The 25,937-nt window shown below is 40.3% G+C and overlaps 1 protein-coding gene across 1 annotated transcript in view; it reads right to left on the minus strand.

Annotated features, from left to right (window-relative positions):
- LOC139636714 (sodium/potassium/calcium exchanger 3-like) overlaps positions 1–25,937 on the minus strand; it is a 56,894-nt gene continuing 30,957 nt past the window's right edge. Inside the window, exons 4-18 of the mRNA XM_071504995.1 lie at positions 22,411–22,487; positions 16,945–17,019; positions 16,091–16,175; positions 15,690–15,793; positions 13,601–13,675; positions 12,548–12,573; positions 12,397–12,450; positions 12,174–12,307; positions 7,888–8,048; positions 7,107–7,377; positions 6,842–7,008; positions 5,698–5,812; positions 5,394–5,506; positions 4,055–4,120; positions 1–2,874 (exon numbers count right to left, since the gene is read on the minus strand). Coding sequence (XP_071361096.1) covers positions 2,722–2,874; positions 4,055–4,120; positions 5,394–5,506; positions 5,698–5,812; positions 6,842–7,008; positions 7,107–7,377; positions 7,888–8,048; positions 12,174–12,307; positions 12,397–12,450; positions 12,548–12,573; positions 13,601–13,675; positions 15,690–15,793; positions 16,091–16,175; positions 16,945–17,019; positions 22,411–22,487 — 1,676 coding nt within the window. The 3' untranslated portion in view covers positions 1–2,721. The remainder of the gene's footprint in view (positions 2,875–4,054; positions 4,121–5,393; positions 5,507–5,697; positions 5,813–6,841; positions 7,009–7,106; positions 7,378–7,887; positions 8,049–12,173; positions 12,308–12,396; positions 12,451–12,547; positions 12,574–13,600; positions 13,676–15,689; positions 15,794–16,090; positions 16,176–16,944; positions 17,020–22,410; positions 22,488–25,937) is intronic.

Raw genomic sequence — 25,937 nt, forward strand, 5'->3', positions numbered from 1 at the left:
ATGGTTTCTTCTTCACTCTCCCCATCCAAACATGCACAATTTTACATTATACATCTCTGTTACAACTGTTTTTGTTTTCATCTACATGTCCATTATGTCATAGGTATCCTTGCTTTTGTTAGTTATCTTAACAATAAAGGGAATAAAAAGGATTTTTTTTTAGTCTCTTCAAAAAAGTAAAGAAACATTTGCTGGGTGTACTATACTGTATGTGTGTTACTTTGGCATTAGGATAAACAAAGTATTCAGTCATCAGTGCAGCGCACAACTAACGAAGACATGGGAAAAAATTATATGTGTATGTAAATCAGTTTATTGCAAGAAGACCACTGGGAACAAGGCCAACATCTGAATCTCTCTCTGGCTCTGAGCTCTGCCCAGAGGTCCTCATCAACAAAAATGAGGATTTACAAACAATTCAAAAGACATGAGCATAAAATGACATTAATTAGCTGAAACTGTTGTAGGCCTACATTCTAAATACTGTATATATCTCAAATATATATCATCAGAAGTTATTCAAACATCTGTGTTTATAATAGCATATCCCTTTGATATGTACAGCATAATCAAGACAGTGCTTTTTTGATCTTGGAAATGCATTAAAATTACACACAAAATAATCTGAATTATGAAAGAGGCATGCAAACGCACCAGTATTTGTCTCTATGTTGCCTACCTTTAAATACACCCAAACCACTTCCTACTATGTGTAAAATAACAGCCATCTCTGAAGGTGTAACACGGCTCTACAGTGCTCTCTTGTGGCTGCAGGAGGAGCATTAAAGCCTACAGAGGATGCTTTTAATTAATCAGCAATTTTATTAATATGAGAAATCGTAATGAGAATCCTTCAAGGTAAAAATAAAATAACAAAAATACATATCTTCCACATTTTGTTTGAACACATGCTGAAACAGAGTGGCAATACTGTTGACAAAGGTGTTTTTTTTTGGCTCAAATACAAGCAGGAGAATGGCCACAAGTGTTGGTTTTGAAGCCTCAAATACAAGAGATGGCACAAGACTTCAAGATCTGCGTTCAAAGGGTCATGTGCCATTAATATGCTTTTTACCTGAAAGTGAATCTTTACATCACTGATTTAACACGCAGGGGGATTAGACCCTTACCCTTATTAGAACCAGTGATAAAGATTGCATTTTCAGTACATCCCACTGAAACACAACTTCGCCATGACGACTCTGCCCGGCCGTGCATCATCTTCAAAAACCACTGTGTTTTGCACCAACATACAAATGTGGCAATATCTTTCCAAACTATACAAAACTGATAAATTATAAAGTTCTAAGTTCTTAAATATAAACAACATCAAGTCAGTTTCCAGTACTTAGATTATATATTAGGTACAGTACATTGTACAGCTCCGTCAACAAAGAGCGGAGAGCGTTCCATTTAATACACTGTACATGACCCAAAGGGCTGAAACTGGAGGTTAGACATGATCTTTGAATAAATTAATTCATAAATAAATCATGATTATGTCTTCCCAGTAACAGTGGTATCCTTGGTTCCCCTCAAGATTGCAACACACACACTTGTGCACACACTTGCGTGCGCACACACACGCGCGCACACACACATGCGCACGCACACACACACACACACACACACACACACACACACACACACACACACACACACAGTGCACTCGAGCTGACTCTTAAGTCCATATCTACGACTCTTACTCCTATTCTAAAAATACTTTTGGCTTTAAGAAGTAACAATATTATATTCAACTCGGAAACTAAAAACTAATTCTACCATCTAGAGGGAACTTTAACTTCAGTAGTTACATGTTTAGAATACCTGTAGACGCCTTGCAATAATAGAATAATATCGCTAATCCATAAAGTGACAGTGCTGGATATCAGTTCCAGGGAGATCCCTTTCTTATGCGGGTTTCATTAAAGATAAATAAAGCCCACATCTACTTAGATATGCCTGTAGAGAGACAATAAAACTCTATGTGAATAGTGTTAGATATTTAGATTCTCTCTGTCAGTGCAAAGCTAGAACTGACTTGTGGCTAGCATGGCATGCTATGTTGGCTGGTGCTGAGCATGGGAGACATGTTGAAGCGTTTGAGTGTGTCACTGGCAGACCAGATTGCTAAAGTAAAACGTACAGTGTTGTCACTGTCATCGGATCATTCAGCTTTGCAAGACTGATCCAGTTGTGCATAAGAGAGTCCGATATATCAGCTAATATTAGTACTTATATAATCCTCAAATATATACAGAAAAAGCCAGTTTTTACTTAAAAATACCTTAATCGTGTGCTTATATCCAAACTTGTACAAAGAGTAACAAACAATCCAGCTAAAAATCGCTGTTAGCGCAGGATTTCTCACTTTCCTCCAATCAGTCAGTTACAGTAGCAGCTCCTTCACCAACAGTAGCCTAACTGTCGGTGTTAATACAGTTAAGTTCGCTCCAGCCGACCTTTCGGTTCATTCGACGATTGGCAGCAATCACTGCTGCTGGGACTTTCTCTTCGCGCCACCTCTCCAGTCCCCAAAAAACCTCCAGTGTCCTCACTCTTGTGTGTATTGCACCAAAGATAAATCATATAGATCTCTATTTCGCTATTTGAAAAAATAAAAGGTAGGAATTGGTTCCACGGCGCCAAGAAACTGGAAGCCAGGTGAGGTTTCCTCCATCAGCCAGAGGAAGAAGTAGAAGAAGATGAGGAGGAGGGAGGTCAGTGGATGTCTCGGCACATGGGGAGGTTGACGAAGATGAAGACGTTGAACTCGATGAGGATGGAGAAGCACAGAAAGATGGCATACATGATGATGCAGGCCAGGCCCAGCTGCCGATCCAGAGTCCATTTGTTTAAATGGACACCGAGAACCTGGAGAGGAGAGAGTTAGTGAATGAGCGAGGCGAGAATACAGCATGGAAATAAACAAGAGATTATCCCGAAAGATTAGCAGCATTTAAACAATTTCTGCTTCATGAGAACCTTTGAAGTGGAAAAAGGTTGGATGGATGTAAGAGACTGGCTGCCATGCAACAAAGGTCATAGTTGGATTCTAGGGCATAAGTGTGGTTTCAGACTGGTAGGGACTAAAGGATGGGGAGGTACAGCAGAGGTTATGGTATGGGCCATTCTATAATTTGTAAATTTAAAAAAATAAATTAAAAAAATGATAATTGAGGCCCAAGCAGATTTGCAAAAAAATTAAAAATGGACATTTGAAGAGCAGAGGACCAGATGCACATGACTTGAGGAACAGTCATAGGTGTCATATGTGGTGCCTGAATAATAGGTAAAATCCACAACCATCCTGCTGATTTTTGCAGTTATAGTTTTTGCTGCACAAACACTTTTAGTAGAGAAAATGACAACTAAGAAGAATAACGAGAACAAAAACAACACAGCTCCAGCAGCGTCACTGCTTGGACCCTGTAAAAAACTATATACAAAATAATCATTGCTACTTAATGGCTTCTCAACTGATTGTGCACAGTAGATGAATTAAGGAGCATCACATTGTTTCCATTTACTTAACTGTCCGGTCTTTTCTTCAGAACAAAAATGCATCAAATAATTGTAGCAGTATTATAATCATCTCTTTATACAACAAAACTGAGGCAAGACTGTGAGCGACGTTAGGCAATCAACGTGAGTCTGCTACTGCTAACACATGACGAACTTGCTCTATATCCAACACACCCTTTTCATAATGGCAGTGCTCTGAACCGCTCCACACCACTAACAGATACTTCCGCTGCTGCTGCTGTTCATATTGCATTACATATTGCATTACATAACTCCACCCCAGCATCCACCTGTAGGCTCTGAGTCTACGTTCTCCTAGGGGGGAAGTTATTCTCATGACCCACAACTCCCTGCTTTGTTGAGCTTGGTGTTCCTTGTGGAGAGTGACGAGTTGACATGAGACACTAAATATCATTGTTGTACATATTCTTCTTCTGATTTTCCCGTAAGTTGCTAGGGACATTACCAACACCACATAATCTATGATTAAATTTAAAACTACAAAGATCCCATGTAAATATATACTTACTGTGAAGAATACTGAGGCTAGTAAAAGTCCAACAGAGAATATGAGACCTCTGCTGTTCAGATGGATCTGAGGAGACAGACACAGAATGTTATACTTAAAATGCAGGTTTATAAAAAGTCTGACCAAAATAAAATAAGGCAGAGAGCTGCTGGGGACTTTCAAGGACCAGTGTGCAGGATTTGGGTAATCTATTGGCTGAGCAGAAATAGAATATAATATTCATCACTAGTGTATAACCACTGGAAACAATGAATTGTTGTGTTTTCAATAATTTAGAATGAGCTCTTCATATCTTCACAGGGAGAGGGTCCTCTTCCATGGAGCCCGCCATGTTGCACTGCCCTGTTTCTACAGTAGCCCAGAATGGACAAACCTAACACTGGCTCTAGAGAGGGCCTTCCGTGTTCTTACCATAGACTGTAAATAAAGATGAATGTAGCCTCCGTGACGTCACCCACAGGTTTCTGAAGAGTGGTTTTGAAGCTCGGAGTGGGCTACTCTGCCATGGCAATCTTGGCAGAGCCTGACTCCGCCTAAGTCCCTGCCATTCCAAAAATGGGCAAAGAGGTGGGACGTGTGTGGAGGTGAGACTATGGTGGATGGTGGTTTGGTGGTTTGTGGTAAGCATATGCTCACCCACCTTTCACTCAAAGCGGCACACCTTCAAGTATGCAGAACTTTAAACCTTAATAAAATTTAAATGGGTGAGTTATATAAAAATTCACCCCTGTACAGTTTTCATGAAGGAGGAAATTAGCTCTAGAGACCAAAACTATATTTTGTACCAGAATGTTTATTTCTGTTGTTTCTTCCTCAAGTGGCCATGCAAGGAACTGCAGTTATTGGCACTTCAGTGCTGGCTTCATTTATCAGCCCTGAAAGTTCCCATCGAAGCAAATCTGTGTCACTAGATTTTGAAATTGTACAGCCTGTGAATTTCTAAGACTAATTTTTTTGCACTAAAATTATGTATCTGAATTTTTTAAAGAACTGATTGCTTATCCTTGGTATCATGTTGAATCTGAATTTTTCAACTCTAATTTTGTTATCTGAATTTAGCCTTTCGAATTTGAGCAACTTGAATATATGATTTGAATTCTTTAATGCTTAAGCTTTTCATTCTGAATTTGTCAACATTGAAAAATGAGGTCTTGAAAAATTCACAAGTTGAATTCAAAGTCAACAACAGTAAAGTACAACAGTAATCTTCAGTAAACTCCCCCATCTCTCTGCATTGCACATTACAGACTATTGTTCCTGCCCTTCATGAACAAATTTCTGTTCTATTCTGGTCTAAGTCCGCCAGAGTCTCCTCTGGCTGAGCTGATAAAACACTCACATTGGAGCCGTAGTCAATGCAGAGCGTTTGCAGCGCCCAGGGCAGGCCCAGGCCCACCAGGATGTCAAACACATTACTGCCTATGGAGTTGGAGATGGCCATGTCTCCCAGACCTGAGGCAAGAAGAGAAACACTGTCAAGGTCTGTATACAGTCAGGAGACAAGTCAGTTATGACAAGCAATATTCTGCTGTGAACAGCCACTCTTTCTCTTAACAGCATTTCTGCTCTGTTTCACTCAGCACAAATATTGATTTGAGTGTGTGTGTGTGTGTGTGTGTGTGTGTGTGTGTGTGTGTGTGTACCTTGCCGTGCCACTATAACACTAGCCATGCAGTCGGGGACGCTGGTGCCTGCTGCGAGGAAGGTGATGCCCATGATGACATCAGGTATGCCGAGAGTGAAACCGATCACAGTCACCTGAAACCCAGCAGAATTTTAATTTCACAACACTGTGAACATTCCAGTGCATTAAATCAAACAAACACTGACGGCACCTGTCTGGAATTAAATATCAGGAGTATACCAATGTTTAAGTTCCCTCAGTGTACAAAAGCTTTGTGATACTGTTCTGCAAAATCTACCAAGCTCTCTTAATGAATCATGTCTCGGTGTTAGTAAATGAGTTTAGTGATCGATCAGCTTTCTCTGGGATTCACTTTGCCTCCCTGTCTTATACTAATGCAGTTATATACTGTATACAGACTGCTTTGTGTTTCATTGAACTGTAAAGAATAAAGTACAGTGGATTCAGAGAGTATTCAGACACCTTTACTTTTTTCACATTTAATCTACATTCAATAGCCCATAATGACAAAGTGAAAACTGAATTTTCTGCAAATATGTTAAAAAGGAAAAACTGAAATATCACATTGATGTAAGTCTTCAGACCCTTTGCTGTGACACTTAGCTCAGGTTCCTCCCATTTTTCCTGATCATCTTTGTGATGTTTCTACACCTTGACTGGAGTCCACCTGTGGTGAAGTCGATTGACTGGATATGATTTGCAAAGGCACACACCTGAGTATAAGCTCTCACAGCAGACAATGCATCTCAGAATAATGGCCAAGGAACTGCCTAATATGTTAATGGAAAAATAATCCTCATAATGTCACAAATTAGAGGTGTAATCACCAAAATGACCATAAACAAACTATAATAAAATGGTGTATCCACACCACTGAACATTTCAGCCAGTCTCTATTTTTTAATCAGCTACAATATGAACAGACTGAAAGAGGAAAAAAAGGCACAGAAAGCAGCTCTGAGGGTATTTAGGGGTTTAACCCTGGCAGATTTTGTCACCTGGGTCTAATAGATTAAAGAGAGCTGCTGTGCACCAGTGGAAAATGTGTCACTTTCTGGACACGTCATGTTCCATCACTATAACTATAAAGCTCCACATTCAGACCAGGATGTGGCCTTAACATGTTAGTGAGTGAGACTGACCATCCAGACCATGATGTATGATAGGCCAGCAATCCAGATGGTGGCGGTGAAGAAGGACACCATGAACCATCTCTCCCAGCGCCGCTTGGCACAGTTGGGAACAGTGAAGAACAGAAGCAGGGACAGGGGCCACATGGTCACCCACTTCAGTTTGTTACACGCTCCAGCTGGATGGAGACAGAGAGGATAACAGTTACGATGATACCACTAAAACAAACACTTAAGGACAGCACTCATTTATTTCAAAATGTTGTTTGTGCTGTACCTGGAACTTTGAATGGCACCACAGGGCCTCCATTATCATCTTCTTCCTCTCTCTCCTCATCGTTCTCGTTGTTCTCATTATCCTCATTTTCATTCTCTGTCTCGTTCCCAGACTCCAGCCGCTGAAGTCTGCACCTTCCATTGAGACTCTGCTCAGCCCCGCCCATTCCATTCTCTAAACCCCGCTTCCCCTGAGTCCTGGCCGCTGAGTCTGAGTCGCCATTGGTGATGCGGTTGACTCGAGTCTCTGTAGTGTTGATCAGTCTTTGTCTCTGGAAGTGATAACAGAGTATTATCATAGACAACATTAAGATATCACTACAGTAGTCCCATTAACACATTTTGTATTACTGTAGAGTCCCTGTGAACTACTTTACTTTGCTTTAATACAAAGAGTCTCTTATATCTGTCTGAAGCAGAAGTTCATTTTCTTTCCTCTTCTCTCTGTTAAAATCCAAAATTTGGTTGTTTGGTTTAGATTTACATCCAGACTGTAGTCTGCAGCAGACAGGTGTGAGAGAAAATGCTGCCTGTAATATCCAAAAGAAAATGAATATTCAGTTCACTTACTTTTCTGGTGAACCCAGACAGCGTTATTTGGTTTGTATTTATGCTAAGACTAAGGCTTTGGCAGAGATTCTTCAAAGTAACTTCAGTTGATAAAACTACATTCCTGTTGAGCTCTGCTGCGATTCAATTTTATTCAAGTTGCAGCATGTAAAATGACAAAACTCAAGATAATGTACTCATGTATGTGAGTCCATGTATAGTTTAGAGTGTACCTCATTGATGAGCATGCGAGAGGCCATGGTGAGGCGGGTTCTGGGAGAGAAGTGACTGGTGATCATGATCCTCATACCAGCCTCAGAGAAAGACAGTTGGTGGGGGTATGCAGATAGCAGCTCATCCACCATCAGCACTGACGGTTTACAGTGAAAGTTAGCTAGTCAGAAATAACAGAAATAACAAAAATGTTCATGTGACTGTGGTGCTGATTGTTTGCTTTGGCCCTAAACACTTTTCAAGGGGTTCACACTGTTTGCTTACTGGATTAGAAAATTTCGGCTGGTGTTTGTAAAACCTATGATGCTTGTGATAACATGAGGAATTAAATTATGAAACTGCTGAGGGACTTAAAAAGATCAACATCTGGAACGCGACATCTGTGCAGCTGAGCAACAGCATATGTCTGGATTTTTTCACATTTTTGTGCATTTCCAGAAATTCAGGACTAGCAATCAAACCAATTTTCCATCGTTCCAACAACTATATGAACTCATCCTGTTCAGGGTCGCAGGCAGTTAGAGCCCACTCATGTGTAGACTGTTAGCAGACCCTACAATTAAAAATGTCCCCTAAACACCTCACATGCAGACTATTGGTAGATGCTGCAATTTACAGATGTCCCCTACACGCCTTACATGCTGACTATCTTCATATACTACAATTTGCAGATGTTCCCTCAATGCCTCATGCAGGTAACTGGTAACTAGCTACAGCATGCATTATCAGTCTTTATGGGAAGTTTAAGGGGGTTTATAGTTGTAATTGCAAAATGTGCCAATATGAGGGGCCATTGGAGGCCCTTTTTCCCAAGCATTTGCCTGGTTTGCCTCACCGACAGGAGCACCTCTGCACAGGGCCAACAGGTGGACTCTCACCTTCTCACCTACAGGCAATTTACAATCTCCACTTCACCGTAACCTGCATGACTATGGAGTGGTGTAAGAAAATGGAGCACCCTGACGAAACTCACAGAGACCCACAAGAAAACATATAGACTCCACAAAGAAAGCCCCCAGGTAGCCTGCGGGACCCAGCATGTTCTTATTGTTAGGTAACAGTGCCAACCACAGTGCCACCCTTCATATTCCATACTTTTCTACATTGTTAGTCTTGTGTGGAATGCATATGCTGAGATGGTTGCTGATATGAAACTATTTGTTTATTTGTCTCTGCAACAGTGTCAACAAGACACATATACACATGCCATATTGTTTGCATTTGGTTTATACTGTAAATACATTTGTTTTAAAAGTCACTAAATAAACCAGTGTTTGTAACATACTGTGGTGGGAGGAACAGCTAACTACAGTAAAATACATGTAGTAGCATGTGAACTGCTCACTGAACCTGGAGAATTACACAAAGAGCAGAACAAAGACAGAGTAATCTTGAATAATGGATGCGAACTGTAGAATATGGTCACCGGCCAACACTTGCAGGTTTAAGTGCCTCCCCACCAACAAAAAGTCACTGACTGAGAGATGTAATAAACATTTGTGTCTGTATATCTGTAAATCCCTGGTTGGAAAATTATCATCATATATCAAATCTATGTTGCACTGGAATCCCGGTCCTCTTTGACCTTGCTCCAGTGATGGGCTGGTTCTTCGGGTACAGTACCTCATGCCAAGACTGATCTCAGAAGTATTGCTTTTAATATTAGTGCAGCAGACTCATGGAATCTCTGCGACCTAAAACTTAATACTCTTATACGTCCTGGACATATAAGGAATGTACCTATTAACCATCCATTACCTGCCTGTAACTGTTTTATTGATTTGTTTGTTGATTATGTATAGTTGCATTTTCATGGTTTTAAAGATAAGATAAGATCGCCTTTATTAGTCCCACAGTGGGGAAATTCACAGTGTACAAAATATATAGATACAAAAGATTACATAATAAAGGAGTTATTTGTAAGTTTTGCTATTGCTACATAGCTAACATCAGCTGTTTACCTACCAGTCTTAGCAAGAGCTTCAGCCATTGTTGCATTTACAATACAAAAGGTGATAACACATCCTCTGGGCAGACTGGATGCTACAGTGACTCGGTATTGGAAAGTGATGAAACGGTCTGGCTGGACCGGGGCTAGCTGGTTAACATGCTAACTTCAACAGAAGCAAAAGAAGAGTTGGTGTTTCTTTCCACCTCTGGCGAAAGTTCTTGGTGAGTAGAGGAATGAAGTTTGATGTTGAACTCACAATGCGTTTTCTAGACTGTTAAGTAAACAGCTGTTAATGCTAACATTAGCTATGTAGTGACAGCAAAACATACATAGTGTACTTCAATCTGAGAATCCAAGGATCTTAAATTAAGGATAGAGATATGCCAACACAAACAAGAAGCTCTATGTTTAGACAGATTTACCAACAACTATGTCCATGTTCTGTAGCACATTAACAGCATCTGTGTACACCTTTACAGATTAATGGGTGCACACAGTGATGGCCGCTGAACCTTGAGGTACATAGTTTCATTTCCACTTTGTCAAACATCTCTAGCCTGCAGTTTGTCCACAGGCTTCCACTTTTGGACATTATTTTCCAGGCCTAAATGTAAAAAAAAATCAGTGTCCAAAGGCTCTTTGCAGTCTGCAACAGTCATCTATCCTGTCAAGTGACACAGGCCAACATGGCCATTGGTTGTTACCAATACATTTCTTCTGCTGATCAGTGACTCGAACAGTTACAGCATGAACATTGACAATGCTGTAGTAGGTTCATGTGACCACTTTCCCCTCAAAGTCACATCCATCTCAGGTGATCCAATCACAAGTTGACAGCTCCGCATACAGGTGTGAACGCACCCAAGACGCAATGAGGAAACATTTGAGATCCGATCACTCAGACCACATTTGGAGGTGGTCTGAATCGCATGTAGCCACACTCAGCAGTGTCAACGCAAATAAGTTCAGCACGACAATGAAGGTATGTCTACTCAACACACATGCCTGTTTATTTGCATGTAAAGCAGGGAAGTGAGATCCAATCAAAAGTGGTCACTTATGGTCATGAGAGTGACACATGTTAATGCCAGGACTGAACAAGGTCATAAACTACCTACCACCCTTGTTACAGTGGGGCATGATGAAGGTCCAATCAGAGAGGCATCCATGAACACAGCAATCACTCTGGAGTGAATCATCTAAAAAAAAACAAAACTCATCCAATAGTCCAGGTCCCTGATGGCAACTGTGGGGACCATTTGTGACGCTGCACATTCAGACACATTGAGCCTGGCAACCATCTGCTGAAACAACTGCCACCTGCCACCCTAGTTCTCTTTATCGCCTCCTCAGCACACCCTGAGGACCCTAACTTAGCACGGTCACTTGTTCTCAGCGGAGCAGCAGTCAGAGTATCAGATGCAGAACAAGCTGACGGAGCAGGCTGTGCTGAAGAAGGTTGGAGCCTTAGCCAGCATCTTGCACCACTCTCTCCTGTTAGTTGTTGTTGTGCCCCTCACTTTACCTTGTCTTTGAGGGCAGTGAGACAGCTGGAGACATTAGAGTAATCTGTGGAAATGCTAAGAGACCACAGTTTGAGGATGCAGGAGATTTGGCCAGTCCTTCTGGTGGCTGGTTAGTCAAACAAACTCAGACACAGGCAACAAATAGAGCCATAGCAAGGCCAAAGGCAATGGCAACATCCCTGGTGAAGGTTTTCTTTATGCTAAAGCATCTCTCCATGACATCTTATTGATTGTACCAGGCTGCTGCCATCGACTGCTCCACCAGGAGGACTACTGTGTTACAATATGGTCTCAAGAACTATGTTTAATCTGGGCAGCCACAGCGTCATTAAGCACAATAATGCTCTAGTGATACTGACAGGCAATTTTTCATTTATTCAAACTTCTCTACAAACATCTAGAGTTTGTGGAGTTCAGGGCCAACACTGCTGTAGGTGAAACCGTACTGCTCACCATCATTTCATCACCTCAGGGGAAATCTTTTCTTGACCAACCAGGGCTTAAGGGATCTGTCTTAGGAGATCCATATAAAGGGAACACTGAGAATTCAACCATTGCCTCCCCACATACAAAGATCAAAAGTCAGACAGCATGGTGGAGTATTTGCAGTAAGGATCTATCCAGGACACACAGAACTTATTCAGTAAAGTCATCCTCAACTATCTTTTCATGGAGAAGAACATAAATAGATGAGGAGTGGTGCCCCAGCTGCCTTTATGCAAATTTCAGTGCCTCGAGATGAGCAGCTAAACCCTGCAGAGTCCTGTTAGAGGGCAAAGCCTGTGAGAAATAGAACAGTTTCTCTTACCTTTCTTGAGCAGGACTGCAGTAGCATCACATGTGACATTATCCTCCAGATCAGTGCTTCCTGTCAGCCCATTGGCCAGATTCACAGAGCTCTTCTTTCGACGGTCAAAATAGCGATGTGCCCTGCCGTTAAACCTGACAAAAAAGGTTACACAGCTTTTTAAAGTTAATGACAACCAATCAGTGGACAAGAATTATTAGCTGTTTCTGACAATGACGCTCACTTCATTATGAGGATGTAGACTGCATACATGAGAATCAGGACAAGAGACTCCCACCTGGCAGGCAAACGCAGAGTCAGTAAAATGTGTGCGATGATTCAGCACTCTAAGAATTACATAAATATTGACGGTTTTACAAAAAAACATTACTTACCAGCACACTTTCTCATCGTAGATGAACTAAAAAGGCAAGACAAAGGGAAGATCAGATGGAGTAAGTAATTGAAATGTAAATCAATTCTGCATTTCTGAATCTCCTCCACTAGAGGGCATAGCCAATCCAGAGCTCAGAGAGCCAGAGGAAAGGTCAAAGCGTGAACTTTTAGTTGTGTCCATTTCAACAACAAACACAGAAAGACACTGTTTTTTTATTTATTTATTCTAAAATCACTTGTGAGGTTTCCTCTGTAGCCTGCTGCACATGGAATATGTAAAATTATGGATTACCCTGTGTCATGTAACAGTGTATGATTTTGCTGCTGATTCTGTGTGCATGACATTAAACATTTTTACTGTTGTACTCAATCCAGGAGGAGCTGACTTAAACTATTTTAATACTGCTAAGCAGTTCAGTTTAAAACCAATTATCATTCATAAAATAAAAAAACATTATTAATGAATAAAAATCTTAATCTGCAAAGTACCTGACTGTACCTTAACAAACAGAGGGGAGTAAGAAGAAGAATATTTCTCTTAGTAATCTTGTATAAAAGGCATACATATCACTACAAAACTATACCAAGACTTGAGTAAATGTCCTTAGTTACTCACTACCACAGCTCCATTTCCACTGTGCATTACATTGGGGGATAAAAGTACATCAGCAAACTCAAAACTAAAGTGTTTTTAGTATGCATACTGATGTTTTTGAGTATACATGATTTTGTCCCCTTTCTCGTGTGAATGCAAAACCCTAAATATCTCATATACATGTTAAAATGAAAAACACTCTTTACCACAGCATGGATTGAAAAACCGATAAAAATCCACATTTATAGTGGATGTACGGCACCTGTATCTCGTTTTTGACTTTCTACAATCTCTGCAATACTGCTGAGGCACAGTCAACATAGGGAATGGATACGAAAGCCTTTGTATAATGTCTTACTATAGGAAGAGGCAGTGTAAGTGTATCTCTGCATATTTCTGTGACCACACGCTTGATCATTTGTCCTGTGTTTTTTTATGTGAGTCTACAAGCTCTTACCACAATGAGGGCCGTGATAGCAAATGTGTAATAAATGGAATCTCTGAGTAGAGCCCAGTGAGAGAGCTTCACTGCCTGCAAAGGAAAAAAGAAACACGAGATAAGCACAGTTCACGCTTCTGACATCATTACCATACTAATGTAAACAGACAAGCTCTTAAGTTAACCTCCTGAACCACAGTGAGTGAGAAAGCCAATTGAAATGTACCATCCCACGTAGAAAAGGGTCCTGATATGCTTATCGACTTAATGTATTCAGATACAATGCAGGAGCCCACAATGCAGTGACTAACACTGTCCCACACAACACGCACACTACACAAGTGGAGGGTCAGAAACCACATCTTGAATGTGCCACTCCCAGCTGTGGAGCTGTTTGCTGCTGCAAGGCGGAGGGAAAAGTTAGAGTATAACAAAGCTTGAAATGTTTGCTTGTACTCTGTTTCACTGTACAATCGTTCTTTGTAGGAGGAACCTGCTATGAACACCCAGCCAAAGGTAATAAACAGCAGTGAGGTGCATTGCAAGGCTTAAAGATGATCTTGCTGCACCCTATCCCTCCAAGTGCCGTTACGCCGCCTGCCCTTCTCCCTCATTATCTCACTATGATTACGTAATGCACAATCTGGGATTGCATCACTGTTTTTGGAGTCCAGTGCATATATTTTTCAGAGCAGAGAGCTTATTCTTGTTCTCTGCTCATTTCCATGTCCTTGGCATATCAGATAGCATCAGAGAGAGGCTGCACTATATTATGTTATCTCTGTATCTCATGAACAGAACCAAGGATGCAAAGCAGAAAACAGATACAGGCTGTCTATTGTGTTCATACTGATGTGTTGTCGTACATGTGGCTGTATAAATAAATAAATAAATTAAAAAAGTATTTTTCAAAACACTTCCTTGTGTACTGGCCGAATTTTCAACAAACAAATATGAAAAAACATAAAACATAATCAGCATGCACCTGTACATGTTGTAGGACTGAAGATGATTGTGGAATAAAAACTCAGAAGATGGTAAGTGAATGTAAGTATATGTGACTAACATCAACAACCTTTCAATATTTAGTTTTCAAAAACATTAGAGCAGTGGTTCCCAACCTTTTCCAACTCATGGCCCACTTCAAAATTTCAGAAATGTTGGCGGCCCACATCTGACCCCATAACAATAAGGAGGCATAATAACATGTTCTATCCCATAAATATGCTGAAGAACTTATTCATGCTTTCATTTTAAAACAGATTAGATTATTGCAGCAAAGTCAATTAACAAGTAAAAGAGCATATTACCCTGGTTTTAGCTTCACTCCACAGGCTCCCAATATCTTTTAAAATAGATTTAAAGGTTCCTGTATGTTTATAAAGCTCTTAATGGTTTGGGACCAGCTTACATTGCATTAGATCTTCTGCTGTTAGGCTTTTAAATACACAAAATTTCACACACAAGAAAATAGTTTTTTAACAATGCTCCAAGTCTATGGAATAACCTACCAAGAGCTATAAGAGATGGATAGAGAGGCTCTGTTTTTAGTAGCTAACAGCTGAAAACCTTCTTATTTGATTTGGCTTTTAGTTAATTCTCTCATATTTCATTATTCTTACTGGTTTCTGTTTTTCTTTTCATTTATATATTTTATCTATTGTTTTTTTATTCTCTAATTTCATTGTCCTTCTATTGGCCTTGAATTACTCAGTAAGTATAAAGTAAAAAAGTCCGGGAACCCCTGTGTTAAACAGAGAAGATTAAAAACTACTACTGTAACATCAATACTATACATAATATTCAATGATCCCATGGGCAGCTAGGCGAAGTCAGAGGTGATTTATATGCAGTTTACACATGGATCACATTCCCTCTGTGGTTGTACTTTTGTGCAGTCAGTCACAGGGAATCATGCATGAATAAACCAACAGTGTGTACGTGTGTCCTGCATTCTTCTGCATAAACAAATGCATGTATGCATGAGCACATTCTACTGGGTGAATATATAAAGGTGACATTAGGCAGCTGCTCGGACTGTGTGAAAATGCCACCAGGTCAGTGGCAGACTTGGCTGCAGTGGTGTAACGCTGCTATGACATCATACCTGGCCGGCAAAGAAGCCACACACACCAATGATGCAGAGAATGTTGAAGACGGCCGAGCCCACAATGGTCCCCACACCCACGTCACCTTTGGTGACGAAAACCCCTGGGGAGAGAATAAGCCAGCACACACACACACACACACACACACACACACACACACACACACACACACACACACACACACACACACACACATTAGCACGTCTTTGAAGTGAAAGTTCTTTATATTGTGGGTTCAGCACCACACTGAAGACAACAATGATCAAAGAAGAAAATAAAAACAGATGGCCTTTACCCACCAGCAATGCTCTGGAGAATATTACATAAGAAAAATTCAATGTTGGACGTTAGAACAAAGGAGGTGAAGAAAGGGACGGATGGATGTAGTGAACACTTGTACCTATGATGGATGTGAAGAGCTCAGGAGCCGAGCTGCCGGCAGCCATGAAGGTGGCACCTGCTACGTCCTCACTGAGGTGGAGACGCTGGGAGGAAGAAGACACAATTACAGAGTTCATTTTCCCACAGGAAATAGCAGCTGTACTTAGAAAATCCAGACTAGTCCAAAGTGTAGGAGATCAACTGCCTGACCTTTGACCTTGAGCTGATCATTAAGATCCACTAAGGCTTGTGCTTTGTATGTGTGATTGTGTAAACATTTTGTAAATCTGGTTTATATTAGCACGTAATATTAAAACATGATAATATGTCAGTCTGAAAGAGGAAATTTTCTTTTGCTTCTCTATTTTTACTGGGAACTAGCAATACCTTGTTTAGTAGGATAAAAACAGAAATGCATTTATGTTTATTTTAAATTCTAACAACATAGAAACACTTTTTTATTTAAATAGGAAACCCTTAAGTTATTCAATTACTTGCTCCAAATTTTGGAGATGAGGATAAAACAATTCTTTATATGGATCAAAATTTGGTTGGTAGCATAAACAATCTCTCTCTTTCTTCTGCTATATGGTCCGATATGTATTTCTGTATATACATTTTGTACATAAACATGCAGTAGATTATGTAGATGTATATACAACATTATGATTAATGTCGGTGAGATGCAACTGGAAGCTCTGGAGTTAAGATTTGTTTGTCAAAGCAGTGAGAGGAAGTCACTCTTCATTACCTGGGTTTTCAACTTAACCTTGAATTTAATGCATTTCCTGAGCATAAATATTCCAACGATATTTCATTTGAAAACACAATAGCTGGTTGTTGTTTTAATTTGAAAAGCATCCTGCTAAATACCTCACATATCTTCTCCAGGGAGGGGACAAAGTAGTCATCACACACCAGAGCCAGGGCACAGAACATGTAGATAGCCTGTGGAGAGAGATGCTGAATCAGGGACGTTGCTTGATGCGATACATGTCATGTGATAGGGTGAAAAGTCCAGGTAAAGATGGGGCCCCGCTGCACTGTTAACTGTCATGATGTAAAGCCAGCTGTGATTTCTCACATCATATTTGACATGAATAAGTGCTGCTGTTTACCTCCTTACATTTCCTCTCCTTCTTTTTATTCTGTTTTGAACAAATCTGTGTATGTGCCATGAATGTTGCCTTAAACATACCCCCCTGCTCTTACTGCTACATTAAATTTATATGCAAGTCACCACGAAAAATGAAACAAGTCTGCTAATTGAAGGCGATAGAGTCAGAGATCTGATCTCATGCAAATGCAGTGTAGTACATTAACGGATCAAACATTAAAAAATTCATGAGTAACAACTGTGAGACCACACTATTTACATTTTTGAATATGGAAGTTGGTTTTCACTCTTAAAACATCATGGCATTAAAAAGGTCCAGGAGTGAAGGTTACTTACTGTATATTTATTTTGCTTATTCCCCAACTGAATTTAACTGTCTGAATGGATGGAACAGAAAAGCAACATGACCTCTGACCTCAAATGACACTAGGTTAGATGTAATGTTGTATATTTGTTCAATGCATTTATACATCAGCTCTATAAAGTCAACCCTGCACACTCCTCTGAAGTTACATGGATTTTTCTTCTTTCAGGTAAAATATTTTTCACTCTATACATAGTTTCTACATTAGAGTCTCTGAAGTTTAGGTCCTTTAATAAACAAAGGGTTTGTTGGCTCCTTTGCAACATGAAAGAAATATATGGAAGTATGAGTGAATAGAAGGACTGTTGTGCTCTGATATAAGTTTTTCTGTCCTCAAGTACATTGTTAGAATGACCCATATAATCACACTGACACATTTAGGGAAAATATACCAGGTATAGTACTGAGGTAAACTTTGACATTTTTACTTTGGCATAATATATGTGTGATTTCCAAAATAATTCATTATCTATTATTCTCAAAAATTTGATTTCATCTTTCATCATAAGTTTGATTTATCAGTATGATCTACGATTTATGATTGCTTTAAATTCTTACCACAGCAAAAAAATATGTATTATGTGTATTTGTATCATTCCAAGAGATTGGACCAGGAATGCGTGAATAAAGTGAAAGTGAATATTCTTACTCTTCATAACAAACATTTTTAAAGATGTGCTTAGAGGAAGAATGATGAGGTGACTGAATATTTTACTGTGCACCTGCAGCTCTTCTATTTCCTGTTTTTGAAAGCTGGTCAAAGTGAGCTGAACTACCCAACACCTGCATGAGAGCTATGACTGAGCCCATACACCCAATGATTTCCTCTGTGTGTGGATGTTTATGTGGCCATCAGTCACTGAGGTGGAGATTTGACAGTTCAGGGCAAGCAAAAGGTCAAAGGTCACATGTAATCCTGATGACTGGGTGTAATCTGGATTCTGATTTAGGGTTGAGATGGAGGCCAAGAGAAACAGCCTTTATCTCTATCTCAAGCCTCCTGTAACTGTGTGCGAGCATGTGTGTGTGATTATCAGTGTGTGAACAATTGTATGCTGACTGTACATTTGCTTCCATTTGTGCATGTTTTGTGTGTGTGTGCAGAAATGGAAGTCCTGAAATCTGGAGTTGTGTTTGTGTTGTATCTGTATCCTGTATTAATGGGCAGTACAGAAATGGAGAGGGGTCTGCAGAATGGCTGTAAAACGAACACGAATTCAGAAACAAAGCTCTAATGCTGTCAGCTGCCTTTTAGCTGAATCCAACACTAGAAAAATACATGATCAGAGAATCTCTGATTGACGCCGGGATCAGTTCACAGCAGCTTCGCTCAGGGCTGAATCGCAGGATAAAACAACAAAGAGACAGAATAATCTGATCTAGTATTTAAGTCAACAACCCTGAACTAAGACCGTATGCTGCTCATGGACAAATGCAACATACTACTGAAAACATAAGCTACATGGTGAACTGACATCTGTGCTGTAAGCTGTTTAATTATTTTTAAATAGCATTATAGGACTTTCAGTTATCTTTCACAATTTGGCTCCATGCGGCTTTTTATGCCTCCACAACGACGACAGCCTGGGCTGCAGGTTTTATATTTTCGGGTTGTCTGTCCATCCGTATCTCACTAACACCTTGAGGGAAGTTCGTCAAATTTGGCACATTGGTACTCTTTGGTACTCAAAGATGAACTGATTAGATTTTCATGGGGAAAGGTCAAAATTCAAGGTCGCAGTGACCTCATGTTCTTGTGAATGCAATATATCAGAAACGCCCAGAAGGAATTTCAGTACATCTGGCACAAACATTCACTTGGAGACAAGGATGAACAGATTAGAATTTGGTGGTCAAGGATCAAAGGTAATTATGACACAATTTAACTCATGTCTATAAGGATAAAATGAAGGGATGACATTTTTAAATTTTTCAAATGGTCAAAGGTCAACTTCGCTGTGACATCATTATGTTCAGAAAAACCACTTCTGGCCATTATTCAATGCTGTAACTCAGGAAGTGGAAATTGTGACCATATTTCCTGCAACTTGGCTGGTAGGTGGAGGAATACAACCCAGAGGTGGTAATTCTAGTTTAATATTTAACCAGTATTTAGCAAGGAAGTACAGTACAGGAGACTCTGCAGGCTGAGGGAGGGCTGTCTGTACATTATACAGCCATTTTGTGGATTTTTTTTTTTCCATAATTCTATATTTAACAAGTAAAGGAATGAAATAATCAGGTAGGAGCACTGTCTGATTAGTAGTAAATGGCAATGGCTGCAGGTGAAGAGAGGGCTGTGAGCACAGCTATACAGCTGTGTACTCCAGCTGTTTAGTATAAAGCAAATGTAGGACAGAATGGTAAATGACTAATGTCTTTGTTATGAAGTCCCAGACTAAGTCAAGAGACACTTCAAGTGCCAGTCCAAGACCAGAAATTTGTGTTCTGAGTCATCATGTAGCTTTTAAATATCTAAACAGAATAAGAATGAAATAATCTTATTTATTCTTTGTTGTTAATGTTGTGCTGAAACTATAAGTTGATGAAGTCGATTGACAGAAAGTCAGTTGACAAAATTTTAAGTAGTAATTTATGTTGGTAATAATATGAAAATTCCATTTTCCATTCCATTTTTCGATATTTTCTCTATATCCATATTTGTCAAAGTGTGAGTTTACTGCTTTTCTCTGTTTTATTGTATCATCAGCAGTCAAAAGGTCTTTGTTTGCTGATCGAAGTGTGGTTAGAAGTTAAAGTTAGAGTTCAAGTAAGTTTATTTACTGTTCCCAATGACAAGAACAAACTTATTTAATTAAACTTTTTTAAACTAGTTTTGCACATTTTGTGTCTGAATTCTCATTTTGTTAAAATGGAAAGGTGCAAAAGTACGACAGCATTACAACTACACAGAATACTAGTACTGCAGGCAGTAGCCCTTATTGTCCTTCCTCAAACCACAGAGCACACTGTTCTCTCAAAGTAAAGTATGGTAACACCTACTATGAAATGACAGAGCACATTATTTTAAAGGTTAGACATCAAAGGCAGATAGCTGGTGATGATATACTATATTTGTGGCTTTTTTAAATATCCAAGCATCTTAGAAAAGGTTACTTCTATTTGCCCTCCTCCTGCAGGAAAAGGCTAACTGAGAGGGTGACTGCTCTGTAAGTACTGACACGGCCTATAATGTCAGACTTGTACTGGCAAAATGGTCCATTCGATAATTCTTAGTGCTCTGTTTATGTGCAGCAAAGTTCCCTGGAGACACTGCTCTGCTGGCATGAGCTTCCATTACAGTCAGCTCCCAGAGACCATCAGAAACAGCACAACACAACATGGGTCATCGTGTCCTGGAACATTCTGCATGCTTTGTGCCAGTCATGTTAGAGTGACACCAGAGGGCTCCATTGTGGCCTTAACCTTGTGTATTGACCCCTGCTGGGCCACGTTGGAGAGGCCAGTGTGGCTGGTCATGCGTGTTGAACCAGTGACATGCTGCTGCAGAGGAGGAGCGGAGAGGAGAGGAGACAAGCAGAGAAGAGAGGAGAGGAGAGGAGAGGAGAGGAGAGGAGAGGACTGGGCCTGGCATCGTGCTGCAGATCCTGATGCTTTCCTGCTCAGCCAGAAAAGATGAAATGTCTAGCACCATTTGTTTAGCCTTGCTTTAGAGAACAGCAGTAATTATTTGATGACTTAATAAACTAGAATTACCACTACGCAGTTTTATGCCTCCTCCAATGAGTCAAGCTGCAGGAAATATGGACATGACTTTTTGTTCCTGAGTTACAGCACTGAATAATGGCCATGTGACACATTGAAACTGACCTTTGCCCTTTTGGTTATGAATGTCATCACTTCATCATTTTAGCCTATTAAACATTTGTTTGACATCTTGTGATAATTAGCACATGACTCCTTGAATTATGGCCAAAAAACATGCTTTGTGAGGTCACAGTAACCTTGACCTTTGGCCACCAAAATCTAATCACTTCGTCCTTGAGCCAAAGTTAATGTTTGTGTCAAATTTTTAAAGAAATTCTCTCAAGGTGTGACTGAGGTAACATGTTTGTGACAACCTGAAAACAAATGCTTCCGGTGATTTCCTAAACAAACTGTCAGTGGCCTAATTGCATTGTGGGTAATGTAGGTGCCAGGTTTTGACAAGGAAGATGAATGTCTAGACTATTAAGGATGATATCTCTGGTTGTGGTATTTTTATCATATTGTCAACAAATCCCAGGATTAGAAAAAAAAACAATATATTAGTCCATCTATCTACACTCTCTTACATCCTTGCTTACAGCCCCAAGCCAATTGATTCCTATTGAAGGTGTAAATTGGGTCATATGAATAAAAAGCTCAATAATTTCCTCAAACAGCTGGGAACCATAGTTTTTAGCAAATGATAATAAAACAGAAGTATATACTGCATTTGTTTGGGATTATTTCCAGCTGTGGATTAATACACATTTTTTGTTGCTCTATTGAGTTTGTGCCAGCAGGACAGTGTGTGTGGGAATGACTCAAAATAAACTACAGTGCCTATGTGCATGATAATGAAGGAACATGTCACCCAGGGCAACGCTGTTGCTCAGTGATGTATTTTTAATAGTTTTTGGACAACAATGTATTTCTGAGGCATAGAGGAAAACTGGATACATAGATTATACTTGTTATTGGGATCAGTGTATTGCTTGTTTTGGTTTTTTTTCATAAGATTAAGGTAGACTAGTCCTTTAAAATCTAATGTAAAAGTGCTCTGCAAAAACAGTAAAAGGTCATTTGCAACACAGTCGAGATGTCGACAGACACGTACATGAATGCAGAGCAGTAAAGGTGAAGGCAAACTTACACACAGGACATGTAGAGCAACAGCTCCCTCTGTTCGCTCTTTGTGTGTGAACAGGTCTGTAGGGAACTCGTGCAGAGCTGGAAGAGACAAAAAACATGGGGTTAGAGCAGTTCTTATATGACATGTGAGTCTGTGGGTATGTATGTGTGTTTCAGCAGAGTGTTTCCAATGCCCGGAAGAGAGGTCAACCCCTTGAGCAAAGAAACCCATTGAACTCATGTGTACTGACAAAGAGCCTTGCCCAGAGAGTACCTTGCCCAAGTATGTGACAGTCTAACTGTGACCTTCCAAGGACTGTGTATGATTCCTCCGAGAGCAACTAGAGAATAGGGAAATGGAAAAAGTGAGCGTTAGAAGGACAAAGTGAGGGCAAAGAGGAGAGAGAGCATAGTAAAAATAGAGCAAGGGATATTTAGGGTACGTAGGATGGGAAGTAGGATGAGAGCAAAGAAAAGAGAAAAGGTGGTGGGAGTTTAACCACAATTTGCAAACTCCTCTTCTCTGCATGAAAATGTGAAAACAAATGAACAAGAGAGCAGAACTGTGTGCGAACAAAAGATGGGAGAGCAAAACTGAGAGAAAAGTGGAAAGTTGGCAGAGGCAGTGAGTGTGCAGGACAACAGAAAGAGGTAAAAAAAAAAAAAAAGAGGGGGGGTTTGGCTTTAAAAGGTGGCTGGAGTTATTCTACCTCCTCTTCCTGGCTTTTGACTTCCCCTCCGCTCCCATCCCCACAGTCCCTCCACAACTGCCAAGACCAGTGACAGGCGCTTGGCTGCCAGAGAGCATTGAGGAACCTTTGCCTCTCGTCCCTCAAGCATCAAGTCAACCCTGTCGTTGTCTCCCACAACACAAATCAGGAACCCACTCACAGGCCACTGCTAACATCTGTTACATATTTCAGCACCTACACTGTTCCCTGGGAAAGACGAGCCAGGCACCAGGCAGACGGTTGAGCTAATGCTAATTATTGCTGACATGTGGTGCAACAAATGGCAACATCAGAATCAGAGTCATTTTATCGACTACCTCAGTAAACATGTCTTGGAGATCCTGGTGAAGAGGTCCATAGTACAACAATGTAAGAATGACAAGCATCTTTGCAGGTTCTCCCCATGCCTGCGTGGGTTCCCTCTGGGTATTCCGGCTTCCTTCCACAGACCAAAGATGTGTGGTAGGCTAATTGGTGACTCTAAATTGCTTGTAAGTGTAAATATGAGTATGAATGGGTGTGAATGGATGTTTGTCTCTATATGTTGGCCCTTGACCTCGCCTAATGTCAGCCAGGCTCCAGCAATGTACCGATAAGCGTTTTGGATAATAAATAAATGTGTGTGAATGCTGATTATTGTGTGAAAGAGAATGTTTGGTTCTGTAAAGGCCATTTTCTGTAAAAAAAAAAAAAAAAAAAAAAAAAGGCGGGCGCAGTAATACTGGCCCTTATATGCCATTGTACATCTCATTTGGACAACGTGAGATCACCTAATTGTGACATTATCATCAACAACACACTTTGCAGCACAAGCCAATTTTTCAAAGCAGAAGTTTGAAGTGATGGAAACAAAAATCAACTTCAATGAAGCAATGTGGTGCTTTGTGCTGCTTTGAGCTAAACGTGAATGTCAGCATCAAGTGGCAACCCACCGTGATGTCACCCATTGGTTTGTGAACTGTAGTTTTGAAGCCTCGAATTTGTAATTTGTTTGTTGCCATCTTGGTTTTTTGAAACCTTTTTTGGATGAGAAGGTGGAGCTGAGGAGGAGTGAGGGCTGGATCAGACCTACTCTGTACCCCTTTATTGTCAGGCAGGTTGCTGTGTGTGGTACAGTCTGTCAGTCACACGATAATCCTGCCTGAATGCAAACCCTACTTTATGGTCTATTTTGCTCTAAATGGGACCCTAGTTTAAACATGAGCGATAATGATCATCATGTTGTATTAAAGAAGACTTCAAACTAGTGATTGAGACCATAAACTCATTAGGAAAACATTTGCTGAGGTAATAAATCAAGTGAGAAGCAGGGCCATTTTCCACAGACTTCAATACAATTGGACTTGGTCGCCCTGATGGCCATTAGATAGTATGCAGGTTTAAAGCAGTTCCACATTGGCTTCACTTTTCTTTGTCCATTTTTATATACAGTCTGAGGTCAGCATGCTAGCATCCTCAGAATGAGAATGCTAACAGGCAGATAAAGTTTACAGTGTTTACAAGTAAAGTTTGGGAAACTCTCATTAGCATTGGTGAGGGCCACATGACTGACAAGTAGCTGAGCCAGCAGCACGGCAGAACAGCTAATCATTTTGCATTCATTTTGCACCTATTTGGCCTAAAACCAAAGTATTGTACAATGTTAAGTTTTGACATTTGACCTTCCATCCAATAGTTGATACATAGAGATACTTCAGTCTGAACTAAAATGGTGAACTGACCAACCATACACTGCTAGTATGGCACAAAACTTTCCGCAACTTGGCAGTAGTGCTATATATGCTTTGAACTAATGGCCTAACTTTAAAAATTAGCTTTTTATAACATTGGACTAACCTGGATTTAAAGGTTCAAATCAACATTAGGGTTGCATTTTGTAGTATATGCATCTTAAGCTCCTTTTCCACTGGTCAAAAAACCTGCTAAGACCCACTAACATTGGGCTTTTGTCGGCAGTGGAAAAGGGTACAGTGAGCATTCACATCTGGGTCAAATGACTCTGGCTCCGAACGGCAGTGATGTAAACACAACACCTGGGTGAACATACTAGTTTTCATCCCCTTTCACTGCTCTAACGTCTTTCAGAGCACAGCTCTCTGGGATGTCAGTGTGGGCTGCAGCCCTGAAATAAGTTTTAAAAACACAATCACTGATCAAAGCTTCTCACACAAAGGCTCCAACACTGACAGGAGCACAAACCTGGAGATGAAACCGGATCCGTTTTACCGGTTTGCAGGGGGGCTCCCAGCTCACTCTTTCTCCCGTATCTGTGTGTGTGCTCTGCAACTGCGTGTGATGACATTGCTCCTTGCAGTTGTGTGTGTCCTCAGAAGAAACGGAAAGGCAGCAGAAAAGGGGTCAATCGGCTTTTATTAGTGAGTTTACCCATGTTTAAAAAACTAATTTTGGTGGAAATATGTTTTAGAGAGTGTAGTAAGCTTTCTGCATCATTCCCCATTACTGAAGAGGCAGGTAGGCTAATCATGAGTGGGATAAAAGATGAATGAATAAATAAATGTATGAGTTAGGAATGGCTGAGTAGTTTATCATTCCACCTAGTTTTACCCCTATTTAGTCTCAAGTCATTCACAACATGTTGTAGAGAGAAAATGTGAGTAGAAAGAATAGTTCACTACTTTCCCACTGTTTTCTCCCACTCTCCCCCCTTTTTGTTCTCTGTTGACCTATTTGCATCTACAGTATCTTGCTGTGTTTGAGTGGCTGCAGTCCTCCTCTGCACTGTTCCTCTGTTGTAACTTCTTAAGCTTAACACAATGCAGAACAGCCTGTAAAAAGCCACAGAGGGTACAGAGCAGCA

Source organism: Trachinotus anak, unplaced genomic scaffold (genome assembly GCF_046630095.1).
Source record: "Trachinotus anak isolate AG129_WGS33_773 ecotype Australia unplaced genomic scaffold, CSIRO_AGI_Tana_v1 ptg000019l, whole genome shotgun sequence".
Classification (NCBI taxonomy): domain Eukaryota; kingdom Metazoa; phylum Chordata; class Actinopteri; order Carangiformes; family Carangidae; genus Trachinotus; species Trachinotus anak.